The sequence below is a fragment of the Sorex fumeus genome, unplaced genomic scaffold, assembly GCF_029834395.1.
Source record: "Sorex fumeus unplaced genomic scaffold, SorFum_2.1 ptg000072l, whole genome shotgun sequence".
Lineage (NCBI taxonomy): Eukaryota > Metazoa > Chordata > Mammalia > Eulipotyphla > Soricidae > Sorex > Sorex fumeus.
The window spans coordinates 17,602,783-17,629,445 of record NW_026606129.1 but is presented as its reverse complement, the minus strand read 5'-3'; the positions used below and the strand labels follow the sequence as shown (position 1 = coordinate 17,629,445).

The window sequence follows — 26,663 nt, the reverse complement described above, 5'->3', positions numbered from 1 at the left end:
GTTCGAAGCAATCGACAAACAACAGGATGGTCGTGATCGTGATAATTTTATTTATTGAATCACTGTAAGAGCAGTTACAGAGCTTTCAGGTATAAGTCTCGGTCATACAATGAAACACCCGTAACCTTCACCAGTGCCCATTCTCCACCACCAAAAACCCCAGTATACTGCCATTCCACACCCTCCCCCTACCTGTAGGGCAGATGATTTCCACATTACTTTCTCTCTACTTTGATTACATTCAATATTTTGACACCAGACCTGTTGGGTAACATTGCTTTGTCCTTCAAGAAGCTTAGGTTTATCTGGTTACACCCATCAATCTGGTTATACCCATCACAGTGCTCCTGAAGCACTTCCACTTCCATTGTGTTTACATGTAAACATGTAAACAGTCTTCCCTGTGCTCTCCTTCCCACCCAGTTAATCAGCTTTCCCCTTAATCAGACTTTGTTAATTTGTAAGATCAGTTTCCCAGAAATCTATGATTTTATATATATGAGTGAAATACTGCCTTTCTCCTCTCCTTATGCCTTATGAATAGTTTAAAGTAATATCCTTTTTGTATAGATACAGGAAGACCGTTAACATTATGCTTTGTAACTTAGGATTTGATTGACCTTCACTCCCGGGCATCTGCTTTCTCCACTTAAGCCTCAGTTGCCCTTAGTTCCTAACACCCCAAAAGCAGGGTCCCGACGAGGGACTGAATGGACCCAGGGCAAGCGGTGAGCTACCCTGGCAATGAAATGGGCCAGGCCAAAGTGCCACGATTCTTAACTATAAGTTAAGAGTTTGATCATAGACAAATGCTGTCATGATCCAAAGGTAATGACAAGACTAGGATCCTGCTAGGGGTGGGAAAGACTATCTGGCCTGAGCACCGTAGTCTGAGATCGAGATGGCCCTAGGAGAGCAATTCTATAAGTTTAAGATATTTCTTACTGTATCCATACAAAATGATTTATATTATATTCTTATATGTTTGTCGGACAAGGAGAGGAGAGGCACGCCCAAGGGGTTATGCTCTATGGTGGGTCTTCCTGCTGAGGAAGGATCTGTCCTAGGAGCGGTCTTCCCTGAGGCTAAGATTTCTACCCCTGTTGATCTCTACCCCTATTGATTGTGACCGCACCTATGTAATTGTTTTCCCCAATTCCTCTTGGAGAGAGATATAAGGAGATGGTAGATTGGGCAAGGGGGCAGAGACAAGGAGAGACAGAGAGAGACAGGAGCAGAGACAGATGAGGAGAGAATCAGAATAAACTACGACTAATACCTACCAGCCTGGCCCTCGTTCCTTCCTCCGCCTGACCATCGCCATCGACCTCTCCGGGGTGGGAGAAGGGTGAGACTACCGAACGTGGGCAGCGGGAGAGATAGAGCCACCGCCGCTGTGGGTGCCGAGCCCCCCTTGTGTGAGTTTACACACAGACCCACCATTATTATTTCGGATTTTACCCCAACACTTAGTGATCAGGGCTTTCTTCTGGATTGGTTGCTCTAGGCTCACTCCTGGCAGTGCTCAGGGGAACCCTATCTTGTGCTGGGATTGAACAAGAAAATAAGAATGAATGAGGTAAACACAGAGGAAGCAAGGTGACTTAATATGGTAGATAGCAGTAAAAGTCACAAAAAAATATATTGACAAAAATTCAGTATAAAAAAGTAAAACAGTAATATGCATTGTTTACATATTTTTTAATTAATTTGGAAATCAGTTGCCTTAAAAACACCTGCTTCTAAGAATCAATCACTTAATTACTTAACTTCCCGTTAGTTGTCGATTTGCTCGAGCGGGCGCCAGTAACGTCTCCATTTGTCCCTGTCGCGTGCTAGTGTAGCCCAATGGCATCTGTTCGCTCCGGGAACATGAAGGGCCTCAAACCGATCTTTCATGATCTTGACGAAGAAGTCTGACCATCTGGAAGGTGGGCGGCCACGCGGTCTTTTGAAATCCCGTGGAATCCAGTCAGTAACAGCTCTAGTCCAGCGGTCGTCTTTAAATCTCATTACGTGACCAGCCCATCTGATTTTCGACACCTTGGCATATGAGACAGCGTCCCTAATTCTTCATCGTCGACGGATGTCAGAACTCCGGATTCTCTCTCATTTGAGTGAAACGTGATATTCCAAGCATAGCTCTTTCTATTCTTCTTTGGGAGACCTGAATAGCGTTCTCATCTTGTTTGCGTAGGGCCCAGGTCTCTGAGGCATATGTTAATGCAGGAAGAACAGTGGAATCAAAGAGATGTGCCCGGAGCCGGAGGTTCTTCGTCCTCTTAGCTATTTCTTCGACGTTCTTGAAGGCGTTCCAAGCCGCTCTCTTCCTCCTGCGCAGCTCGGGTGCCAGGTCATTTGTCATGTTGACCTCTCGACCTAGGTACACATAGCTGTTGCATTCAGAGATGGTCGTACCATTGAGAGCGAATGGGGCGTCAGGAACAAGGCTGTTTCTCATAAACACTGTCTTCGTAAGATTCAGCTGTAGTCCTACCTTTCCACACTCATGGTCAAAGTCGGCCAGCATTTGTGCCACTTGGCTGATGTTTAAAGGTAAAGGTAAAGGCCCTCCCGTTGATCGTCGATTTGCTCGAGTGGGCCCAGTAACGTCTCCATTGGAGACTTTGTTGTTACTGTGTCTGGCATATCAACTACTCTCGGTAGCTTGCCGGGCTCTCCGAGAGGGGCGGAGGAATCGAACTCGGGTCGGCCATGTTGGCTGCGTGCAAGGCAGACGCCCTACCCGCTGTGCTATCGCTCCAGCCCTACCCGCTGTGCTATCGCTCCAGCCCTATCGCTCCAGGCTGATGTTTGGTGTTATTAAAACAATGTCATCAGCAAAGCGGAGGTGGTATAGTTGCCGACCATCTATCTTCACTCCCATTCCTTCCCATTCCAGTCGTCACATGATGTTCTCGAGGGTGGCACTGAAGAGTTTCAGTGAAATGGTATCACCCTGCCGCACCCCTCTTTTGACATCAACGATAACTTCTTTGTAGAATGGTGAGATCCTGGTAGTGAATCCTCAATACAGCTCACGGAGGATCCTGATGTATTGGGCTTGAATGCCCTGATTGGCTAGGGCTTCAATGACTGCTTCCGTCTCAACAGAATCAAAGGCCTTCTTTAAATCAATGAACGTTAAACAGAGCGGCATCTTGAACTCCCGAGAAACCTCAATGAGCTTGGTTATCGTGTGGATATGTTCGATGGTGCTGAATCCTTTGCGGAACCCGGCTTGCTCGCATGGTTGTCCTTCATCTAGTGTTCTGCCAATCCTATTTAGGATGACTCGAGTGAACAACTTGCAGATGACAGACAATAGGCAGATCGGGCGATAGTTGCCAATGTCATGGATGTCTCCCTTCTTGAACAGTAGTACGGTCCTGCTGGTTTTCCATTGGGACGGAACCTTGCATTCAGACAGGTAGCGAGTGAAGAGCCGAGCCAGTGTATGATGAGTACTGACGGCAGGTTCTTCAGGTGTTCAGGTCTGACCTTGTCTGGGCTGGGTGCTGTTTGTTTCTTTACCAACGAAATGGCGTGTTGGATTTCGGAAGGGAGAACGTTGGGAACGATATCCATCCTGTGGAATTTGGTATGTCGGCAAGTGGACATGGCTATCGAAGAGATTTGAGTAGAAGTCATGGATAATCTTCTCCATTGCCGTTCTGGAGGATGTGATGGATCCATCAGGACGTCGGAAGGCAGTCATCTTGGTCTTATAGTTGGCGAAGGACAGGCGGGCGTTACGAATACTTTTCCTGGCTTCTGCCGCATCTACCAGTACTTCTGCTCTTCTCTCTTTGAGGTCTTCCTTGATCGCATCTCTGCACTGCTTTGCGAGCGCGGACGTTAGCTTGCGGTTGCCTGAGGCATGCGCCAAACCATGCTGGCGAATTAGCTCAAGAGTTTTCGAAGATAGGCGATTTTTTGTGGCTATCTCTCTCTTGGCGTTCCTCGCACATTCATGGAGGTGCTGAACCAGTCGATCGTATTCCTCGTCAATGTCAGCAATGGCATCTTCCCATGTTGCCGCAATAGTACCAAAGAGTTCCCAGTTGGTGGTCATTCTGGGAGTTCTCTTTTTGAACTTTGCAGCCCTTTCTCCCCGCTCTGTGAAGTAGAATTTTGCACGAAGGAGACGGTGGTCCGATCCCGTTCGAAATTTTGGGACAACAGCGACATCAGTCAGGCAAAACCATCGATTGAATATGATGTGGTCTATTTCGTTGTGGAATCGTCCACCGGGAGACTCCCATGTCCATCGTTTAGATTCTGCCTTCTGGAACTGTGAGTTACCATGAATGGTCTTGGTCGACATGATGAACTCAGACAGTCTCTCACCCTGTTCGTTCCATTCTAGGCCATGGGTCCCGATGTGAAGTTCTTCAGCTGATCTTCTCGGTCTGCTTCCATTAACCACCCAGGGATCGAATTGCGCACAGGAGACCCACCCTACCCAGATAAATACCCCACTGGCAGACTTCCACTCTCGACACTACTTCCACTACCCAGCCGTCGCCACACTCCAGGACGCTTTCCGGACACATCATAAGACACTAAATACCCATCTTCCGGAATTGTCGTACCGTATTTGATAGGGTTCAAATATGGTAACACCTACAAGGGTGATTAGAGGTCGCCCCAAAAGCCTCTATCCCTCTCGGAAAGACTGGCAAGCTACCGGGAGTATTCCGCCTGCACGGAAGAGCCTGGCAAGCTATCCGCTGTGTATTCGATATGCCAAAACCAGTAACTACAACTGGTCTCATTCACCTGACCCTGAAGGCTTCACCGACATGGCAGCACTGAGAAGGATGAGAAAGGAGAGGCCGACAAAATCTCAAGGCCGACCTAGGCTGCCACAACGAAGGAAGACAAAAATGATCGTCTGTACTTTCAATGCACGTACGCTAGCATCAGATGCATCCATCGAGGACCTGATGGTACAAGTGCGAATGATCAAGTACGACATCATTGGTCTGACCGAGACAAGAAGGCACAAATCTCACCATGCCGTTTTCGACACTGGAGAAGAATTGTTCCTCGGAACATGCGATAAAAGAGGTGTTGGAGGCGTCGATGTCCTTGTCAACACAAACTTGGCCAAGAGCATTGATTCATTCGAATGCCTAACAACCCGAATCGGACGTTTACATTTGAATAGATGTGACTCACTGCCTGCAGTTTCTATCTTCGTTGTCTACGCACCAACATCTCATTATGATGAAAGAGAAATCGAGAAGTTCTACATGGAGCTAGAGAAGTTCTATAAAGAAGACCACACCTTCTACAAGATCATTGTGGGTGATTTTAATGCCAAGATAGGACCGAGAAGATCAGCTAAGAATCAATATGAAGAAAAAATTTTAAGATTCCAGCACAAAAGATCTATAGCTTGGTACTGTCAGTAGCAAAGAAAATATATTTAGCTATTGAGTAAAGGCTAAATCATTCTGCTGCATCCAAATACTATCTTTAAAATTTTAATATGGATATGCTACTTGTGTTATATCAGATATTTCTTTTCCACAGGGCTTTGCAATTTGCTGATGTAATTGTGTTATTTGGTGCCAGATTAAATTGGATTCTGCATTTTGGACTTCCTCCAAGGTATCAGCCAGATGTGAAGTTTATCCAGGTACTCACAGAGGAGAAATTTATTTTATTTTATTTTATTTTATTGTTTGTGCTTGGGGGCCACTCTCAGCCCAGTGCTTAGGGGTTGCTCCCTGGCAGTCCTTAGGGGATTTTGTGCTAGGGATTAATCCCTGGGGTTTCTGCTTACAAAACCTGAGTTTGGCCCTTGGAGGGCTCTCCCTGGCCCAGAGTGGAGAGATTTAAAATTAGATTGATCTTCAGTTTATTGCCCTCCCTCTCAGCCATTGTTACCTTTGCTTTCTTCTTGGCTTTTGTAAAATCCTTTTCTCTTTGCATGGTAGAATTTATGGGCCCGCTCGAGCAAATCGATGAACAACGGGAGGACAGATAACAGATAATTCATACAATTATTAGTAGCAGAATGATCTGTCTTTTCAAGCATGTGAAACCTAGTGTGCCATTTGCCTCTTTTTCACAGTTCCAAGTATTTTTAAAAGTATAAAAAAGGGGTTTATGTAGCATGGATAACTAGAACAAAGCATTCAGCTGTGATTGGAATGGAGTGTTACTTTAGATGCCAAAACTTTTGAACTTTTTTGGTGGGAAATTATAAACTGTGTTGCTTTTACCCTACATTCCGAGGTGTTTCGACTGTACTTGGATATCCCTTGATGACCTGACCCTCTCCAGAAGCCAGCTTCCTTATTGCCTAACAGTGGCCCGCAAACCTGCTCGCCCCGCACAGATTGACTCAGACATTTGAATTCCTGTCAATGGTTCTTTCACCTATTTACCTTCTGCTGCTTTTACTTTGTTCTGTTTTATTTCTTTTGGTGCCACACCTGCTGGGCTATTGCCTTTTGGGTGTGTAGGTTATCAATGAAATCCCAGGGACCAAACCTGGGCTTCCTGCCTGCAAAGCAGAGATATAGGTCTATTCTGCCATTTTGCCAACTCTACCCTTTGCTTCATTTGGGGATGGGGAGGGGCTATTGGGGCCACACTAGCAATGCCCAGGGGTCACTGCTCATGATGCTCAGGGATCATATGAGGTGGGTCAACTGTGTGCCTTAACCCCTGTACGATCTCTCTGGCAATACGTTTTGTTTCCCTACCTTTTGCTTCAGGACTTCTAGTAGTTCCTGTCCACCTGGGACCATAAAGAACTTTACAAACAAGCAAGACCTGGGTTGTACCTGAAAAATGCCACCACATTTTTGGTTTGTTTTGGAGTACCACCATACCCGGTGGTACTCAGGGCTTATTCCTGGCTCTGAACTCAGGGATTAATTCTGACAGGGCTTGGAGGACCATATGGAATGCCATGGATCGAATCCAGATCAGGCGTGTGTTAGGCAAGCAAGCACTTTACCACTGTTCCATCTCTCCAGCCCATACTTCTTGATTAAAGTGGATCTCCTTGAGGATAGCTAAGTTCTTTACTTGTAGAAGCTGTTTTCACTTACCCAGAAATGGAGCTTCTGAGTGAATGATAAACTGTAATGCCATATTCTAGGAACAGTTCTCCAAATGTGTTTTCTGGACCAGTGGTATCTGGGAACCTGGAACCTGGAAGTCTACTAGAAATGCACATTTTAGGCTCCACCACATATCAATTGAGATCAGAAATGCTTCTAGTCTACCCTTTAATAAGTCTTCTAGAAGATTCTGCTAAATTCTCAAATTTGAGAACTACGGAGAAATCCACTTGGAATTAAGTAGAACCTTCTTTGATTAAATTGAAATTACAAATGATCAAGTCAAATGCATTCCTGTGAGAATAAAGGAAAAATAGAAAATTTGTAGAGTAGATTTTATAACAAGGGAATATGCTGAGGTTTCTATCCTGGCTATAGTATTCATGTAGTTTCTATGGATTTTCACTCTTATTAAGGAACATCTTGAATAACAAATCTTCTTTATTATGTTTTATATCACACACACACACACACACACAACATGTTCTATGCACACATCAGCCTTAATTAATTGCTTAATTGTTCTAAAGATTTTTAAGTGAACGTGATTTGTTCTTTAACCTGTTTTTTTTTTTTTTTGCTTTTCAGATTGATATCTGTGCAGAGGAATTAGGGAATAATGTAAGACCTGCTGTGACTTTGCTAGGAGACATAAATGCTGTCACTAAACAGGTAAGAGTTTTTGCCTGGGTTTTAACTTATTTGGACTGGTGTTTACAGCATAAGTCAGTTCTGGTTAGTGTTTCAGTCTCAGTTCACTTGGTAAGAAGTTTATTAAACCTACTTTAAATAAAATTTAAAGCTGTTTTTAAATATAAGTGAAAATTAGTAAATCTAACATTTTGATATATGTAAGGACTTTTGGAAGGAAATTGACAATGTAAAGACATTGAATAGGCAAACAGTGATTTATTAAGTAGAATAAACTCTCAAAAATTAAAATATATGGCTAAAGAAATAGTATGGGAGCCTTCTATGCCTGTATTTAGCCAACATAATATAGGGGCTTTATATGCCTTGTTTGTGGCCAAACCCTAGTTGTTAGCTACCAAGAGTCAAAAACGCAGAGCCTGAGTGACATGAAGGGCAGGAGAGGAGAGCAGTTTTCTTTAAGAAGAGATTTTGTTTTTCTGTTTGTTTGCTTGCTTTGTTTTTTAGTTTGGGGGCCATACCTGGCTGTGCTCAAGGCTTACACCTGGTAGACTAGAGGGCCATATGGGGTGCCAGGGATTGAACCCCTGTTGGCTATAGGCAAGGCAAATGCCTTACCCACTGTACTATCTCTCTGGCCACATGAAGAGATTTTTATGTTAATATGGTTTACATTTATTTTCAAAAAAGAAAGTTGGTTGTTTTTTTTTCAGCTTTTGGAACAATTTAACAAAACATCATGGCAATATCCTCCAGAGAGCAAGTGGTGGGGGACCCTGAGAGAAAAAATGAGGAGTAATGAAGCTGCATCCAAGGTAATACAGGATCTGCCAAGACTCGAGAGTGTTGGTGAGACATAGGCCTTCCTAAAGAGTACCCACTGTGCAAAATCAGGCGGGGAAAAGTACAGTTACAGAGCTCCCAGGAAAAAAGAAATTAAGGACAAAGCTTTCAAAAGCTTGTGAAAAATTAAAATCAGAACTAATGAAAGTAGTAGCAAAATTTTACATGTTACGTGGATAAATTTGTGCATGTATATGTGTGTAGGTCTCTATATACACGAATACACATATATGCCCTTAGGCACACAATAATAAATGCACACTATAATAAATGACCTGGGAAAAGACTTTGTTCCTCATGAGGGTTGCAGCCATGAGTTATTGTGGAGTGGTACCAGGAGGGTATCTGGGCAGAGCGAAGAGGAAGCCAGTGTGGATGGAAACGGCTCGTCCTCGGTTGGCACCGACATTGAATCATAAATCAAAGATTTTTTGGCATGTTAAATCCTGGAGCATGTGGGAGCATGATTTTCTTCATCTTTGAAGGCATACATTTACAATGGATAGCTGTAGTATCTAAAATGAAAATGGATCCTTTAAAAAAAAAAAAGATTCAGCTATACCGAGGCATAGTTGATATGAGAAGTTTTAAGATATTTCATGTGCCTCCAAGTCACAGTTGCTTGGCTCTCTCTGAAATGAACGACCCTCCACCCCCCGCACCCCACCACCCCTGTTTGGTTCACACAGCTTTCTCTCTCGGTTATTTCTGGGAAGACCTTTACCTTTTCCAGTGAACTTTTGTATCACCACTGGGAATTGTTTTGTGACTTCTTCATTTGCACTTTTGGCTTTGTATGACAACCAAAGGCCTTGGAAATTGTAGTATTGTTTGAAGTCACCAAACCATCCATTTTTGGCACTAGAATGGGCCAGTTCTACAGGATCTGGCAGTTTCTTTCAGGTAGTACTGTCTCTTTGGTTGTAAGAAAGGTTGCTAATTTTTCATGTGTGTGTGTGTGTCTGTGCGTGTATGTGTGTGTGTTTGCATCTTGTTTTAGCTGAGTACTCTTTTCTCTGTTCACTTAATATATATTCCCCCTCCTCCTCTCCCCTCTCATCTCCTTTCTTCTTCCTCTCTTTCTCCATCCCATTTTATTTTATTGTTACTTTTCCAATTTTTATTTTTTTAAAGCACAATGACTTACAAAGTTACTCATAGTTGGATTTTTGACATACAATATTCCATCACCAATCCCACCACCAGTGTCAGTTTCCATCACCATTGTTCCCAGGTTCCCTCCCCTACCCACCTCACCAGCCCCAGTCTGCCATCTTGACAGACATCTTTTAAGTTTGGTTATTAAAACTAGGGTCTCGTCAGGGATGCCCACTCTCTCCACTGCTGTTCAATATAGTACTGGAAGTACTTGCAATAGCGATTAGGCAGGAAAAAGATATTAAGGGCATTCAGGTAGGAAAGGAAGAAATCAAGCTCTCACTATTCGCAGATGATATGATACTCTACTTAGAGAACCCAATAACTTCCACCAAAAAACTCCTAGAAACAATAGACTCGTATAGTAAAGTTGCAGGTTATAAAATCAATACCCAAAAGTCCATGGCTTTCCTATACGCAAACAGTGAGAGAGAAGAAAGCAACATGAAAAAAAACAATCCCATTCACAATTGTGCCCCAGAAAATCAAGTACCTAGGAATCAGCTTAACTAAGGAAGTAAAGGACCTGTACAAAGAAAACTACAAAACGCTACTTCAGGAAATAAAAGAGGACATGAGGAAATGGAAAGATATCCCCTGCTCATGGGTCGGGAGACTTAACATTGTCAAAATGGCAATACTACCGAAAGCATTGTATAAATTCAATGCAATCCCTATAAGGATACCCATGACATTCTTCAAAGAAATGGAGCAAACACTCTTGAAATTTATATGGAACAATAAGCCCCCACGAATAGCTAAAGCAATTCTTGGGAAAAAGAAAATGGGAGGAATCAACCTCCCGAACTTCAAACTGTACTACAAAGCAGTAATAATTAAAACAGCATGGTACTGGAACAAAGGCAGAACTGCAGACCAATGGAACAGGGTTGAATACACTGACATCTCTCCTCAATCATATGCTCATCTAATCTTTGATAAAGGTGCAAGTAATGTGAAGTGGAGTAAGGAAAGCCTCTTTAATAAATTGTGTTGGCATCACTGGACGGCTACATGCAAAAAAATAGGCTCAGAACTCTGCCTAACACCATGTACAAAAGTAAGATCAAAATGGATTAAAGACCTCAACATCAGACCAGAAACCATAAGGTACATTGAAGATAAAGTTGGCAAAACCCTCCATGACATTGAAGCTAATGGTATCTTCAAAGATGCCACGCCACTGGCCGAGCAAGTGAAAACAGAGATAGATAAATGGGACTATCTTTTTTTTTTTTTAATTTATTTATTGAATCACTGTGGGAAAGGCTACAAAGCTTTCAGGCTTATGTCTCAGTAATGCAAATATCAAACACATTTCCCTTTACCAACACTTATTTTCTACCATGAAGAACCCCAATAAAACCCCACCCCCCACCCCTCCCCGTCCCTGTGAGGCAGATGAATTCTAGTTAACACTCTATCTGCTTTGATTAGATTCATTGTTTCAATAAAAGATTCACCACTATTATTTAGAGTTTACCCCCCCCCCCCCAAATCAGACATGCTGAAAAAGCATTGTGAAGTAATTTGCTTTCTACAGCTGGGTTAAAGAATTAAATGTTGGTTTTGGATTTCTGCTATTTTACCTATTGACCCTGGAAGTATTTCTACTGAAAGTCAGATAGTTAAGAAATTGGTTTCTGTGTTCTGGAGTCGTGGCCGTGCTGGAGAGCCGCTCGCAGGGGGCAACCGGTGGCCTCGGTAGGGCGTGAAGGGCGGAGCAAAACGCCCCCCTTCCCATGAGGTTTTAGTCGCCCCCACACTCCCGGCTCATACCTGCTGTCCACAAGGCTCCCATGTGGCCGCCATCTTTCTTTCCAGAGAGGAGAGGGCGAATGGGGCAACACCCTTTCCCCTCCGGCAGACTTGATAGGCTGGATCAACGCATAGTCCGTTCACTTTTCTGCTCCAAGCTGCTGGGTTCTGCATTAAGTCCTTGTGCTTCTGGGGCCATGGCCGTGCTGGAGAGCCGCTCGCGGGGGGCGACTTGTGACCTCGGTAGGGCGTGAAGGACGGACCGGAACGCCCCCCGACCCATGAGGCCTTAGTCGCCCCCACTCCCCCAGCTCATACCTGCTGTCCACAAGGCTCCCATGTGGCCGCCATCTTTCTTTCCAGAGAGGAGAGGGCGAATGGGGCAACACCCTTTCCCCTCCGGCAGACTTGATGGCCTGGATCAATGCATAGTCCGTTCACTTTTCTGCTCCAAGCTGCTGGGTTCTGCATTAAGTCCTTGTGCTTCTGGGGCCGTGGCTGTGCTGGAGAGCCGCTCGTGGGGGGCAACTGGTGACCTCGGTAGGGCGTGAAGGACGGACCGGAACGCCCCCCTTCCCATGAGGTTTTAGTCGCCCCCACACTCCCGGCTCATACCTGCTGTCCACAAGGCTCCCATGTGGCCGCCATCTTTCTTTCCAGAGAGGAGAGGGCGAATGGGGCAACACCCTTTCCCCTCCGGCAGACTTGATGGCCTGGGTCAACGCATAGTCCGTTCACTTTTCTGCTCCAAGCTGCTGGGTTCTGCATTAAGTCCTTGTGCTTCTGGGGCCATGGCCGTGCTGGAGAGCCGCTCGCGGGGGGCGACTTGTGACCTCGGTAGGGCGTGAAGGACGGACCGGAACGCCCCCCTTCCCATGAGGTTTTAGTCGCCCCCACACCCCCGGCTCATACCTGCCGCCCACAAGGCTCCCATGTGGCCGCCATCTTTCTTTCCAGAGGGAGGAGGGCGGAAGGGAGCAACACCCTTTCCCCTCTGGGCAGAAATGATTGCCTGGATTAACGCATAGTCCTTTCACTTTTCTGCTCCAAGCTGCTGGGTTCTGCATTAAGCCCTTGTGCTTCTGGGGCTGTGGCCATGCTGGAGAGCCGCGCGTGGGGGGCAACTGGTGACCTCGGTAGGGCGTGAAGGACGGACCGGAACGCCCCCCTTCCCATGAGAAATGGGACTATCTTAAACTAAGAAGCTTCTGCACCTCCAAAGAAACAGTGACCAAAATACAAAGACAGTCTACAGAATGGGAAAGGATATTCACCGAATACACATCTGACAAGGGGTTGATATCCAGGATATACAAAATACTGGTTAAACTCCACAAGAAGAAAACATCCAGCCCCATCCAAAAATGGGGCAATGAAATGAACAGAAACTTTCTCAAAGAAGAAATCCGAATGGCAAAAAAGCACATGAGAAAATGCTCTACATCATTAATCATCAGGGAGATGCAGATCAAAACCACAATGAGATACCATCTCACACCTCAGAGACTGGCCCACATTCAAAAGAACAAAAGCAACCGATGCTGGCGTGGATGTGGCGAGAAAGGGACACTCCTTCACTGTTGGTGGGAATGTCCACTGGTTCAGCCCTTCTGGAAAACAGTATGGACGATTCTCAAAAAATTAGAAATTGAGCTCCCATTTGACCCAGCAATACCACTCCTGGGAATATATCCCAGAGAGGCAAAAATGTATAGTCGAAGTGACATCTGCACTTGTTTGTTCATTGCAGCACTCTTTACAATAGCCAGAAACTGGAAGAAACCTGAATGCCCAAGAACAGATGACTGGTTAAAGAAACTTTGGTACATCTACACAATGGAGTACTATGTAGCTGTTAGAAAAGATGAAGTCATGAAATTTACATACAAGTGGTACAATATGGAAAGTATCATGCTAAGCGAAATGAGTCAGAAAGAGAGGGATAGACATAGAAAGATTGCATTCATCTGGGGGATATAAAGTAACAAAGTATGAGATTAATACCCAAGAATAGCTGAGATCAGCACCAGGAGGATTACTCCATAACTTAGAGGCCAGCCGGGTATCCTAGAGGAAAGGGCAGTTCAGATAGAGAAGGGAGCACCAAATAAAGGGTGTTTGGAGGATCCTCCCAGGAGGGGAGATGCATGTCGAAAGTAGACTATGGACTGAACATGTTTGCCACTCAATGCCTCTTTTGCAGACCACAACACCCAAAAGGAGAGAGAGAACACAGGGGATTGCCCTGCCACAGAGACAGGGGGGATGGGGGGATGGGGGTGGGAGGGATATTATCCATGGTGGTGGAAAATGGGCACTGGTGGAGGGATGGGTATCTGATCATTGTATGATTGAAACCAAAGCACAAAAAATTGTAAATCTACAACTTTAAAAAAAATAAAATAAAATAAAGGGAAAAAAAAAACTAGGGTCTCGTGATTTCAGTGCTATTCTCTGTGATTTGGATATTTAGCTCTATCGCTTCATAACACCACTGATGTGTCTGGATCCCCTTAATCTCTGCCCCCATTGCTTCTTATCTATCTCTTCTCCCCCTTCCCCTTCACTCTATTTCTTTCCTTCTCCTCCTTATACTCTAGGGCCAAGGGTGATCTAGGTATCCCTCTTTTAAATCATTGCATTTCCTCAACCAGTTACTCTAAATACCACATAAACATGATATAACCCTGTGTTTGTCCTTCTTTTTCTGGCATACTTCATTTAGCATGGTATCTTCTGGTTCTATCCATGTTGCAGCAAATTGTGTGATTTCATCATTCCTTACAGTTGCGTAATATTTCACTGTGAATATATACCACATCTTTCTGAGCCACAAATCTATTGTTGTCATCTAGATTGATTCCATTTTGGTTTTGCACCATGATTTAAAAAGCTGTTAATGGAGTTTTATTTATTATTATTATTACTATTATTATTATTATTATTATTATAGGGCTGGAGCAGTAGCACAGTGGGTAGGATGTTTGCCTTGCATGCAGCCAATATGGCTGACCTGAGTTCAATTCCTCCGCCTCTCTCGGAGAGCCCAGCAAGTGACTGAGAGTATTTCGCCCAAACGTCAAAGCCTGGCAAGCTACCGTGGCATATCCAATATGCCAAACACAGTAACAAGTCTCACAATGTTATTGGGCCCGCTCGGCAAATCAATGAACAACAGGAGGACAGTGACAGTGACAGTTATTATTATTATTGTTGTTATTATTATTATTATTATTTGCTTTTTGGGTCACACCCAGCGATGTTCAGGGGTTAATCCTGGCTCTGCACTCAGGAATTACTCCTGCTGGTGCAAGAGAGACCATATGGAATGCCGGGGATGAAACCCAGGATGGCCATGTGCAAGGCAAACGCCCTACCCGCTGTACTATCGTTCCGGCCCCAATAATGGACTTTTAAGCATTCCGTTTTTCAGTTCCAAGCCCACCACCAGCATCAGCATCTCTCCACCAATAACCCAAGTTTCCCTTCCTCAGTTTTCACCCTGGGAACCCATTTTTTTCTTTTTTTTTTGAGGGGCAGCAACACACCTGGTGGTGCTCATGGCTTACTCCTGGTTTTGCACTCAGGGATCATTGCTGGCGAGATCAGGGGACCATATGGGGTGTTGGGGATCAAACCTGATCAGTGAATAAAAGCAAGCACTTATCCACTGTACTATCTTACCGGCCTCTGGGAATCCTTTTTTCTTTATTTGTCCCTAGGACTGGTCATAGATCACTTAGCTTCTCAGAGTGGTCATTTAGCAGTCATCTGGGAACTTCTCAGCTTAGAGTGGTCATGTAACTATTTCCAAGTAAATTTGATAGTAGCCTCTTGAGATTATTAGTTTTCATGGTTTCTCATTCTAATTTGCTATTTCCCTCTGATATTTTAGGAATTAGCCTCCCAAAATTCCTTGCCTATGAATTATTACACAGTGTTCTTCCATGTTCAAGATCAATTACCCAGAGACTGTTTTGTGGTGAGTGAAGGAGCAAATACCATGGACATTGGGCGCACCATCCTTCAGAACTACCTTCCTCGGCACAGGTAAGGCAGCTGGAAGAAATGGTAATGAATTGTTATGTGTTAAATGTGGAACAGATTAAGAAAATGTCAAAGAATCTACATGTTCAGTGTATAAGGACATTTTTTCCCAATGGAGTCTTAGATTTTCTAGAGTTTTAATACTTGATGTGGGCTTGAGATGCTGTGATAAATTGTACACTCAGTGTTCTAATTGTCTATTCAGAGTCTTCCAAGCAGTCTCCAGTGACTTTTTCCTCCTGTTCTGCTTATCAAATCCTCAAACTCTGTGTATTAGATCCTCTTGTTGGCAAATTAGATCCTCTGTGTATAAGCTTTATACTAAAGAAGGAGAATGTTTCTGTTCCCTTTTTTCCCCTCATGATCCATGTGACTATTGCTCGAATTATTCTTACCCCCACTCCCCAGATCTCCCACTGCATGTCTCAAAGGTTTCATTCTGGCTTTTTTTCCCCAGGCTAGATGCTGGAACTTTTGGAACGATGGGAGTCGGTTTGGGATTTGCTATTGCAGCTGCCATTGTTGCTAAAGATAGAAACCCAGGGCAGCGTGTCATCTGTGTGGAAGGAGACAGTGCGTTTGGGTTTTCTGGCATGGAAGTGGAAACCATTTGCAGGTAAAAAAACAGCACCCTGAATCAAAACGCTTCCAAAATATGGAAGAGTAGGGGCAATAGAGATAGTGCAGTAGGTAGGGCATCTGTCTTGCACGCAGCCGACCCAGGTTTGATCCCTGGCATTCCACCTGGTCTTCTGAACACTGCCAGGAGTGATTCTTGAGTAGAGAGCCAGGAGTAAAACCCGGAGCACTGCTGGGTGTAGCCCCAAAACAAAAACAAAAACAGAAAAAGAAAGATTGTACACCAGGCCCACTCACCTAACAGGTACCTTCCAAACATTCACTGTTCACCATCTGCCACGTGTCCTGTGTTTTTCTCACAGAACAATAGGTTCATGCCCTCTAAACTCCATGCCTAGCCCACCAAGCTCTGCAGCATGGTTTTGAGGTCACTGAAGATTCTAGTCTGAGAAGAAGCGAAGAAGCTTATTTTCTTTGGAGACTGCAGAATGTGATGGTTAAGGACTCAGCGTGGATTTTAATACTGTGGCCCAGTTGTATCAGAGTCGAGTGACAAATGATGTTACTTAACCCCACCTCAGTCTGCTCTAGAATAGGGGTAAGGAGTAATAACAATTCCTGCCTTCAACAGCAGTTGTGAGGAGCAATTGAGGTGACCTAGATAAAATCCAAGAATATGAACTCTTCCGAATGGCTACAGAGAGACTCAGGAGTCGAGATCTACTGTATGAAGTAAGGGGATGCTTTTTTTCCCAGTTGCTTAAGCTGGAGTGAAAACCAAGGCCTTTTGTAAGTAAATGTTTTGGGGCCTTCAAAACCTTGGTGTATGAGACTTTTGAGGTCAGAGGGCAGTATGTGCCCATTGGAGTATGTGTTGTTGACAACCAAGGGAATTTTCACTAGAAAGGTGATTAACGGGAAGTTGGCCTTCTAGAGAATGGTGGTTCCCTTTTGTTGAGCAAGTAGCTACCACAGTCCTATTACCTAACAGTGAACAGTTTAGTTTTATTTGTACACTTATCTCAGAAATTATGTCCTACAGCCTGAGTGATAGGATCCCCAGCACCACATATGGTCCGCTGAGCCCGCCAGGAGTGATCCCTGAGCACAGAGCCAGGAGTAAGCCCTGAGCACCATCAGGTATAGCCCAAAAAACAAAACAATAAAAAATAAATTATATTCTTAGAAAATAAGACCCACATTTTTGGGGCAGTCATTAATAAAGTTTGATTTTTTTTTCCTTTTTGATCTTTATCATACTATTTAGCACATAGCTAAACACTGTCTTTTCTAATTCTTCCACATTACAGGGTTTTTCTTTCTGTGGGTAGAGTTGTTTGGGAGTGGTGTGTTAATCATTGTGTTTCTCCAGCAGCATCTAGCAACTTCTGTTGTTCAAGAGGAGAGGCCAGTGGTATCTCTGGGCACTGCTCTGAACTGACATTTCAGGTTATTGGCTTGTTTTTTTTTTTTTTTTATTCTTGATCACTTGATATCCTGTTACTCATCGATTTGCTCCAGTGGGCGCCAGTAACATTTCCATTCATCCCTGTCACGTGCTAATGTAGCCCAATGGCGTCTGCTTATTCTAGGAACACGAAGAGCCTCAAACCAATCGTTCAGGGTCTTGACGAAGATGTATGACCATCTTATAGGTAGGCGGCCTTACGATCTTTTGACGTCCTGTGGAATCCAGTCAGTAATGGCTCTAGTCCAGCGGTTGTCTCCAAATCTCATTACGTGTCCAGCCCATCTGATTTTCAACGCCTTGGCAAACGAGACAGCATCCCTGGTTCTTGATCATCGACAGAGGTTGGAACTCCGGATTCTTTCTCTCATTTGAGTGAAGCATAATACTCCAAGCATAGCTGTTTCGATTCCTTTTTGGGAGACCTGAATAGCGTTGTCATCCTGTTTTCAAAGGGCCCAAGTCTCTGAGGCGTATGTTAATGCAGGAAGAACTGGAATCGAAGAGATGTGCCCGGAGCCGGAGGTTCTTCGTCCTCTTAGCTATTTCTTCGACGTTCTTGAAGGTGTTCCAAGCCGCTCTCTTCCTCCTGCACAACTCAGGTGCCAGGTCATTCGTCATGTTGACTTCTCAACCTAGGAGATTTTCGTCCTGTTGAGAGTGAATGGAACATCAGGAACGAGACCATTTCTCATAAACATTGTCTTTGTGAGATTCAGCTGTAGTCCTACTTTTCCACACTCACGGTTGAAGTCGGCCAGCATTTGTGCCGCTTGGCTGATGTTTGGTGTTATAAGAACGATGTCATCAGTGAAGCAGAGGTAGTGTAGTTGCCGACCATCTATCTTCACTCCCATTCCTTCCCATTCCAGTCGTCGCATGACATTCTCAAGGGTGGCACTGAAGAATTTCAGTGAGATGGTATCACCCTGTTGAACCCCTCTCTTGATGTCAGTGATCACCTCCCTGTAGAATGGTGAGATCCTGGTAGTGAATCCGCAGTACAGCTCACAGAGGATCCTGATGTATTGACATTGAACACCCTGTTTGACTGGGCCTCGATGGCCACTTCAGTCTCAACAGAATCAAAGGCCTTCTTTAAATCAATAAACGTAAGAGAGAGCGGCATCTTGAACTCCCGAGAAACCTCAATGAGCTTGGTTATCGTGTGGATACAGTCGATTGTGCTAAATCCTTTTTGGAAACCGGCTTGCTCACATGGTTGTCCTTCATCTGGTGTTCTGCCAATCCTATTCAGGATGACTTGAGGGAACAGCTTATAGACTACAGACAACAGGCAGATCAGCAATAGTTGCCAATGTCGTGGATGTCTCCCTTCTTGTACAGTAGTACAGTCCTGTAGGTTTTCCACTGGGACAGAACTTGCATTCAGACAAGTAGCATTTGAAGAGCTGCACCAGTGTATTTTTTTCATTAATTATACATTATTATATCTAATAATAATTTAGGTAAACTATGGGTTCCTCCTGACTCTGCAGTCAGGAATCATTCCTGGTGGTGCTCAAGGGACCTTATGGGATGCTAGAGATAGAACCCAGTTGCATGCAAGGCAAATGCTCTACTCACTGTACTATCCTCTGGCCCCAAAGTCTTAATCTTCAGAATCACCTTTAAACCATCCCTGTGTCAGCATGTGCACCTGGAGATTTGAGCCAAGGTTGGCGGGATGCAAATACCTTAGCCCCTACACTGCCTCTCCAGCCCCACTTCATCTAGATTGAAGTAAAGAGAAAAGATATTTTCTCAGAGTGAAGAATTATTTCATATGTATTTTATCCTCATTTTTAGGTACAACTTGCCAATCGTGCTTTTGGTGGTAAATAATAATGGAATTTACCAAGGTTTTGATGCAAACACGTGGAAGGAAATGTTAAAGTTTGGAGATCCCACTGCCTCGTAAGTGACCTCAGACAGCATATATTTTACTTTCTCTCATCTGTTTTCATCTCTCTTTAGAAAGTCTGCTGCCTTGGAATGTGTCTCTGTGGTCTGAATACTGTTGTTTGTATTGTTAGCCTCCCGTAAAGGGCAGGATCCCCATCTTCCCACTTTCTTCTTGATTAGGTGCTTCAATAAACAGCTTCTGACAGGGGCACCTGTGAAGGCTTGGTCAAATGAACTTTAATCTCTTTCTTTTTTTTCTTTTTTTTTCTTTAAATTTTTTTTAATATTATAAAGTAGTTCACAATATTTCATTACATTTAATATTCAAACACCACCATGACACCTTCCCACCACCATATTTCAGATGTTTCCATCCCGAACCCCAATCCCTGCCCCAAAGCAGAATGGAAATAATATATTTTTTATTGTTTGTTATGAAAAAACACTGAAAACGCTACAAAAAAGTATCCTTAGAGGAAAGAGTGTATTTCACCTAAGGGCTATTAAGCCCTTCTATCAGAAATCACGAACATGTTGTTAAAGGTTGAGCCTTGGCTGGAGCAATAGGATAGTGAGTAGTGTTTGCCTTGCACACGGCCAACCTGGGTTCAATTCCCAGCATCCCATATGGTCCCCTGAGCACCGCCAGGAGTAATTCCTGAGTGCAGAGCCAGGAGTAATTGCATTGCCGGGTGTGACCCCCCCCAAAAAAAAAGTTGAGCCTTGTGTGCTTTTTATATATATATATATATATATATGTATATATATACATATATGTATATATATGCATTTTTAAAATGTATATAGATAAATTTTTTTTACAGAGATATATATATATGTAAAAAATGTATATTTCCCTCTAAGATTGGTTGCCACCTACTTTGAACCCTATCAAATGTAGTGCAGTAATACTGGGTAGGGTATGTGGTTTGAAGTATCCAGGAATACAGTCACTTGTGGGTGAGGTTTGGCCCGAGCATGTGGAGAATGGCTGTGGGCAGGGCGGTGGTTGGATTCTGGAGGTTTTCGGCTGCTGGGGCTTGGTCCCTTGGGGTGGGGAGGGGTCTTACCTGCCCCCCCTCTCGGGTGACCCAAAAGTGAAACAGCCTGGCGTGGCATCCAGTGGCATGGTAATGGTGAACATCATGTTATGCTCCCTCCCGGGAGAGAAGGACGTGTGCTCTCACGTCTAATCTCTTTCATTAAGGAAAGTCTTACTGCAGAATGCTTCCAATCCTGCTGTTCCTAAGACCCATGAAAGAATCTGGATGTTTGCCTCCATCTATGATCCGGACATCCTTCTGCTGTTTACTCAGTCAAACCTCTCACCAGATGCTGAGGCACACCGGGCTAGTCTGGTAGCTGGTGTGGACAATGAAAGGGATGGGAGCTGGGAGTCAGCCTGGGTTGGAATGAGATATGGGTGTGCTTGCTTGCGCCTCTTTTCTTTACTTGTTGCTCTTATCATCCTTTGCCATTTTGCAAAAGCCATTTCCCTTCCCATTCTTTGTTTCTTTTGGGTTCATAGCCCATATTTTTCAGTACAGTGTTTATAACCACACGTGATCATTTTAATTAAATAAAATTTACAGATCTGTTCCTTGGGCCGGGGAGATAACTCTGGGGTGAGGGGCATGTGTGAGACTCTGGCTTGGTCCCTGCACTGCAAATGCCAAACACTGCTGTGTGTGACCCTGGTGACCCTGCAGTGCAGGACTGGGACAGCATCTTCTTCTCGGGCCTTGGCATTGAATCATCATCAGGAATGGCTCCCAGACTCCCTGAGTATGGTTGGAGAGACCCCCTTCCCCCACAACAATCTGTTCCTCATTTTAACTAGACACATTTCTTTTTATCCTTCCCCCCACCCTCCTCAGGGTTTGGGGACCATATGCAGCAAAAGTTAGGGGTCACCCCAGGCTTTGCACTCAGAAATCGCTCCTGGTGGTACCATATGGGATGTCAAGAATCAAACCTGGGTTGTCTGTATGCATGGCAAGTGCCCTACCTACTGTACTGTGCCAAACCCATAACTGGTCATATTTCAATTGTTCATAGCAATGTGTTGCTAATAGCTACTAAATGGGATGACAGGTATAAAACATCTTATCACCACAGAAAGTTCTATTGGGTATTGTTATAGAAGCAATACAAAACATGACAAGTTCTGTGTAGTGTATCTCAGTTTAGGGCTGGACATGAAAGAATGCCTTCCAAGGGCCCCGCAGGAATGGGCAGTTCTTAATACTCCTGCCTTATAAACCTACAGTTACACAGTTCAGATCTCTAGTGTTGCCCCTTATGCCCAACACAGTGCCCACAGCCCCACTGTCTGCAGCTGCTGCTGCTGCAAGTACTTTGCAGCCATAGCGCAGCCAGGTATGTGAATGCCACCAAGGGCAAGGCCCAGGCAAGGGTCACAGCGGTGGAGTGCCAGTCCCCATGGGCACCAAACCTGGTATGTGAAACTTGATGAGCAATACAACTAAACCCCTATGAGCACCACATTGTGTGTGTGTGTCTCCCACACATTGCAACACTGTTAACAACAACAAAGAAGGGAGGGGGAAGGAACTTAGAAAATAAATGCCTTCCAGTTCAATTTGGGTTTTTTTCATATAATATTTCAGAGAATTTCCCCCTAGTGATTTATGCTCTTCTCTTCCAGGGCTCCTCCCGTCTGTCTCCTACCAAATGCTCATTATGAGAAAATTATGAGTGCATTTGGGGGCCAAGGGTACTTTGTGCAAACACCAGAAGAACTCCAAAAATCTCTGAGGCAGAGCCTGGCAGACACAAGTAAACCCTCTCTCATCAACATCATGATCGAGCCACAAGCGGTTCGGAAGACCCAGGTAAATGAGCTTGCCAAGCAAAAAAAAAGCAAGAAATGCAACCCCTGCCCCCCCCCCCACTGTACATACCCCTGTATCCCCAAAAGTATGTACCAAATGAAAGCACACTGAGTCACTTTTGAGCTTGGTGCTTTCCATTTTTTTTGTTCGATGAACTCTGTTTGATCTATAGAGTTTCTATAGAGTTTTAAGATCTGTTTAAGCCTTGTGAGGTGCTTAAAATTAGTTTGGGGACTTTTTGTAGCATTTTCAGCAGTTTTTCATTATAGACAATACGAAATATACAAAATAATTATACGAAATATATTATTTCGGTTCTGCTGGGGCAGGGATTGGGGTTTGGGCTGGAAACATCTGAAATATGGTGGTGGGAAGGTATAACAGTGGTGGGATTGGTGTTTAAATATTAAATGCAATAAAATATTGTAAACCACTTTATAAAATTAAAAAAAAAAACTATAAAAAAATAGTGTGGAGAGCAGAACAGCCCTCCTGGAGATTACAGCCCAGAGGGCGGGAGCAGGAATGGCCAGTAGTGTCATGAATAAATGGTGTCATGGCAGTGAGGCAGTTGCTCTCAAGGAAAGTTTTGAATGAGTATGCAATGAAGGTTTGATTTCCGTTGGGATAAAAGGGAAGAGTTCTTAGAGGAAGTGATGCTTAGACTGAGATCTGAAGGATAAATAGGGCCAGAGTAATCTTGAGAAAGTATAAAGTACACTTCATAACTTGAAATGATATCACAGTACTATTAGTAATCAAAACAGTATGGGATCGACATAAAACCGGGTAAGTCAACTGGCATAAATTAATAGAACTGAATGGAGCCCTGAAATTCACGGTCAGTTAGTTTATGACAGAGGAAAGGACAGTCTCTTCAATAATTTTTCTGGGCAAATTGTCACACATCCTGGACAGATATTAAATCAAAATGGATTCCAGAATTGAATGTAGCCCCCCCAAATTTAAAGCCTCCTGGGAGAAACAGGTGCTAGTTCCTGACATCCATCTTGGCTGTGAGTTTTTACATTTTGGCTCTAAGAGCAAAGACAACAAAAGCAAATTAAGAACTGGGACTATATCATATGACTGAATTCACAGCAAAAGATATTTTATTTGAAAGCCAGAGATGTTGTTCAGTGGTGTGTGTGTGTGTGTGTGTGTGTGTGTGTGTGTGTGTGTGTGTGTGTGCGCGCGCGCAGGTGGGAGGGGGGCTGGTATTTGGTTTGATTACCAGCAAGGAATGTCAAATACAGACTGTGAAGACTGCCATCATCCTCAACAGACCAGGCTCTGATCTGCTTAGAGCTTCTCTCTTCTATAATTCCACGAGAATCATCCTTATATAGTTTTGTACCTGCCATCCCTATATAGTATCTGTCCTCAACAATCCAGTACAGTTCCCATAGGTTTCTGATCTATTGACCTTTCATTGCTTGTGTGTCCCGCTGCCCTTGCTGTGGATTCTTGGTGTAGACTGGCTCTTCATGCTCTGATCTGGGAGCCCTGAAGTGTGGTGGGCCTGGGAGATGCTTCAGTGTCTGCTCTCACCTGGTTTCTCTTAGGCCTGGGGGCACACTCCCTCCCCCTCGCTCCCTCCTTTTATCTCTTCCTCCCTCCCTCTCTCTCTCTCTCTCTCTTTCCCTCTCCCTTTCTCCTTTTGTCTCTTCTCTCTCTCTCTCCCTCTTCTTCTTTCCCTCTCTAACTCCTTCTCTCCCTCTTCCTGCCCTCCTCCCCCATCACTGGGCCTTTTCTCTTTTCTTTCAAATGTATGTCCTGTTCTTTCAGACTCTTATTTTTTCATGTTCTTGTTATTTCATGCTCTGGACCCAGAAATCAATGTAGGGGTGTGCAGGGTTTGTGTGTGTGTGTGTGTGGGGGGGGTGTCTTTGTGTGTATGTGTGTGTGTGTGTGCGCGCGTATGTGTTGGGGTGGAAGTATTGGGTTATTGGCCAAACCTGGCATGATTAGGGCTGTTCCTGGCTATATGTTCAGGAGTGAACCCTGGCGATGCTTGGGGGACCATTCAGGATGCCAGGATTTAAACAGGTGTCAGGTATTGGGGGTCACATGTAAGGCAAGTACCTTAACCCTGTACTAGCTCTCAGAACCCCTGTAGTTTGTTTTTTTTTTAATAAAATTGATTTCTACCTTATTTATTTTTGGTCTATTCTATAGCTTAGAAATACAGCTTAGAAATATTTAAGTCCTTTTTTTTCCCCTTTTATTTATTTTTAAAATTTTAATTATTTTTTTATTTTTTATTAGTGAGACACTATGAGGTACAGTTGTAGACTTAAAAATTTTTGTATTTGGGTTTCAATTATACAATGATCAAATACCCATCCCTCCACCAGTGCCCATTTCCCACGGATCCCAGTATTGATTTTGTTTTTTGTGTGACACTTATAGTGTTTGGGGCCATCTTCCTGGCCCACGGTTTAGGTTGTTTTATAGGATAAGACAACAAAGTTCACTAATGGATTTTTAACTCCTTGTTGAAAAAAGCACACCAGTAGGACGTTTGCCTTGCACGCAGCCAGCCTGGCAAGGTGGATTCGATTCCTCCGCCCCTCTAGGAGAGCCCGGCAAGCTACCGAGAGTATCTCGCCCGCGCGGCAAAGCCTGGCAAGCTACACCTGACGTATTCAATATGCCAAACACAGTAGCAACAAGTCTCAAAAAAAAATGGAGACGTTACTGGGCCCGCTCGAGCAAATTGATGAGCGGGAGGACAGTATTTGTTTGTTTGTTGTTTTTGTTTGTTGAAAGAAGAACTGGACCACAGGCAAATCTTATTTATTTTGAATGAAGCAAAATTTTTTTTATTGAATGAAATTTACTTAGAAAGATGTGAGGGGGAGAGAAAGAAAGCAATACACATGGGCCGGAGTGATAGTACAGCAGGTAGGGCATTTGCCTTGCATGCGGCCAACCTAAGTTCAATCCTTGGCATCCCATATGGTCCCCAGAGCACTTCCAGGAGTAATTCCTGAGTGCAGAGCCTGGAGTAACCCATGAGCATCGCTGGGGTGTGACCCAAAAATCAAAAAAAAAAAAAAAGAAAGGAAAGGAAAGGAAGAAAGAAAGGAAGAAAGAAAGAAAGAAAGAAAGAAAGAAAGAAAGAAAGAAATACATGTTTAAGAGAGAACATGGGTTTCTCCAGTTGGAAAAAGCAAACAAAGATATATATACAAATTAGCAACGAGCAATCCTACAAACTCTATTAAACCCTATGTGGTAAATTTTGTTATAATAATAGAACTTTGGTATTTTAGAGCAAGCAAAAACAGTGAGTACCGCTTGAGACCATTATTTCTTTTTACTGAATTTTGCTGTCTTTTCTTTTTCTAGGATTTTCACTGGCTGACCCGCTCTAATATGTAAATAAAGACACCAGTGGATGATCTTGGAGAGTTTTCTTTTTTCCTGTGGAAGAATTTTATTTTCCATAGAAAAATGGCAATCTTACACAAAGAGAAATAAAATGTTTCTAAATGACTTCTTTTAGTAAATTGATTAAGAACCATATCCATATCGACCATATCCACACGATAACCAAGCTCATTGAGGTATCTCGGGAGTTCAAGATGCCGCTCTGTTTAACGTTCATTGATTTAAAGAAGGCCTTTGATTCTGTTGAGACGGATTGGATTCCACGGGATGTCAAAAGACCGCGTGGCCGCCCACCTACCAGATGGTCAGACTTCTTCGTCAAGATCATGAACGATCGGTTTGAGGCCCTTCATGTTCCCGGAGCGAACAGATGCCATTGGGCTACACTAGCACGCGACAGGGACAAATGGAGACGTTACTGGCACCCGCTCGAGCAAATCGACGACTAATGGGAAGTTAAGTGATTAAGTGATTAGTGAAACACCATGAGGTACAGTTGTAGATTTGCAAATTTTGTGCTTGGGTTTCGGTTATACCAAGATCAAATACCCATCCCTCCACCAGTGCCCATTTTCCACCACCATGGATAATATCCCCCCCCCCCCATCCACCCCATCCCACCCTGTCTCTGTGGCAGGGCAATCCCTTTTGTTCTCTCTCTCCTTTTGGGTGTTCTGGTCTGCAAAAGAGGCATTGAGTGGCAAACATGTTCAGTCCATAGTCCACTTTCAACATGCATCTCCCCTCCTGGGAGGATCCTCCAAACACCCTTTATTTGGTGCTCCCTTCTCTATCTGAGCTGCCCTTTCCCCTAGAATACCCGGCTGGCCTCTAAGCTATGGAATAATCCTCCTGGTGTTGATCTCAGCTATTCTTGGGTATTAATCTCATATTTTGTTATTTTATATCCCCCAGATG

At 44.0% G+C, this 26,663-nt stretch overlaps 1 protein-coding gene across 1 annotated transcript in view; it reads left to right on the top strand.

Moving 5' to 3' along the window:
• The window catches only part of HACL1 (2-hydroxyacyl-CoA lyase 1), a 52,045-nt gene extending 26,194 nt beyond the window's left edge, over positions 1-25,851 (top strand). Inside the window, exons 10-17 of the mRNA XM_056129666.1 lie at positions 5,542-5,647; positions 7,674-7,757; positions 8,450-8,551; positions 15,391-15,545; positions 16,000-16,158; positions 19,399-19,506; positions 22,163-22,349; positions 25,704-25,851. Coding sequence (XP_055985641.1) covers positions 5,542-5,647; positions 7,674-7,757; positions 8,450-8,551; positions 15,391-15,545; positions 16,000-16,158; positions 19,399-19,506; positions 22,163-22,349; positions 25,704-25,736 — 934 coding nt within the window. The 3' untranslated portion in view covers positions 25,737-25,851. The remainder of the gene's footprint in view (positions 1-5,541; positions 5,648-7,673; positions 7,758-8,449; positions 8,552-15,390; positions 15,546-15,999; positions 16,159-19,398; positions 19,507-22,162; positions 22,350-25,703) is intronic.
• Positions 25,852-26,663: the final 812 nt, after the last annotated feature.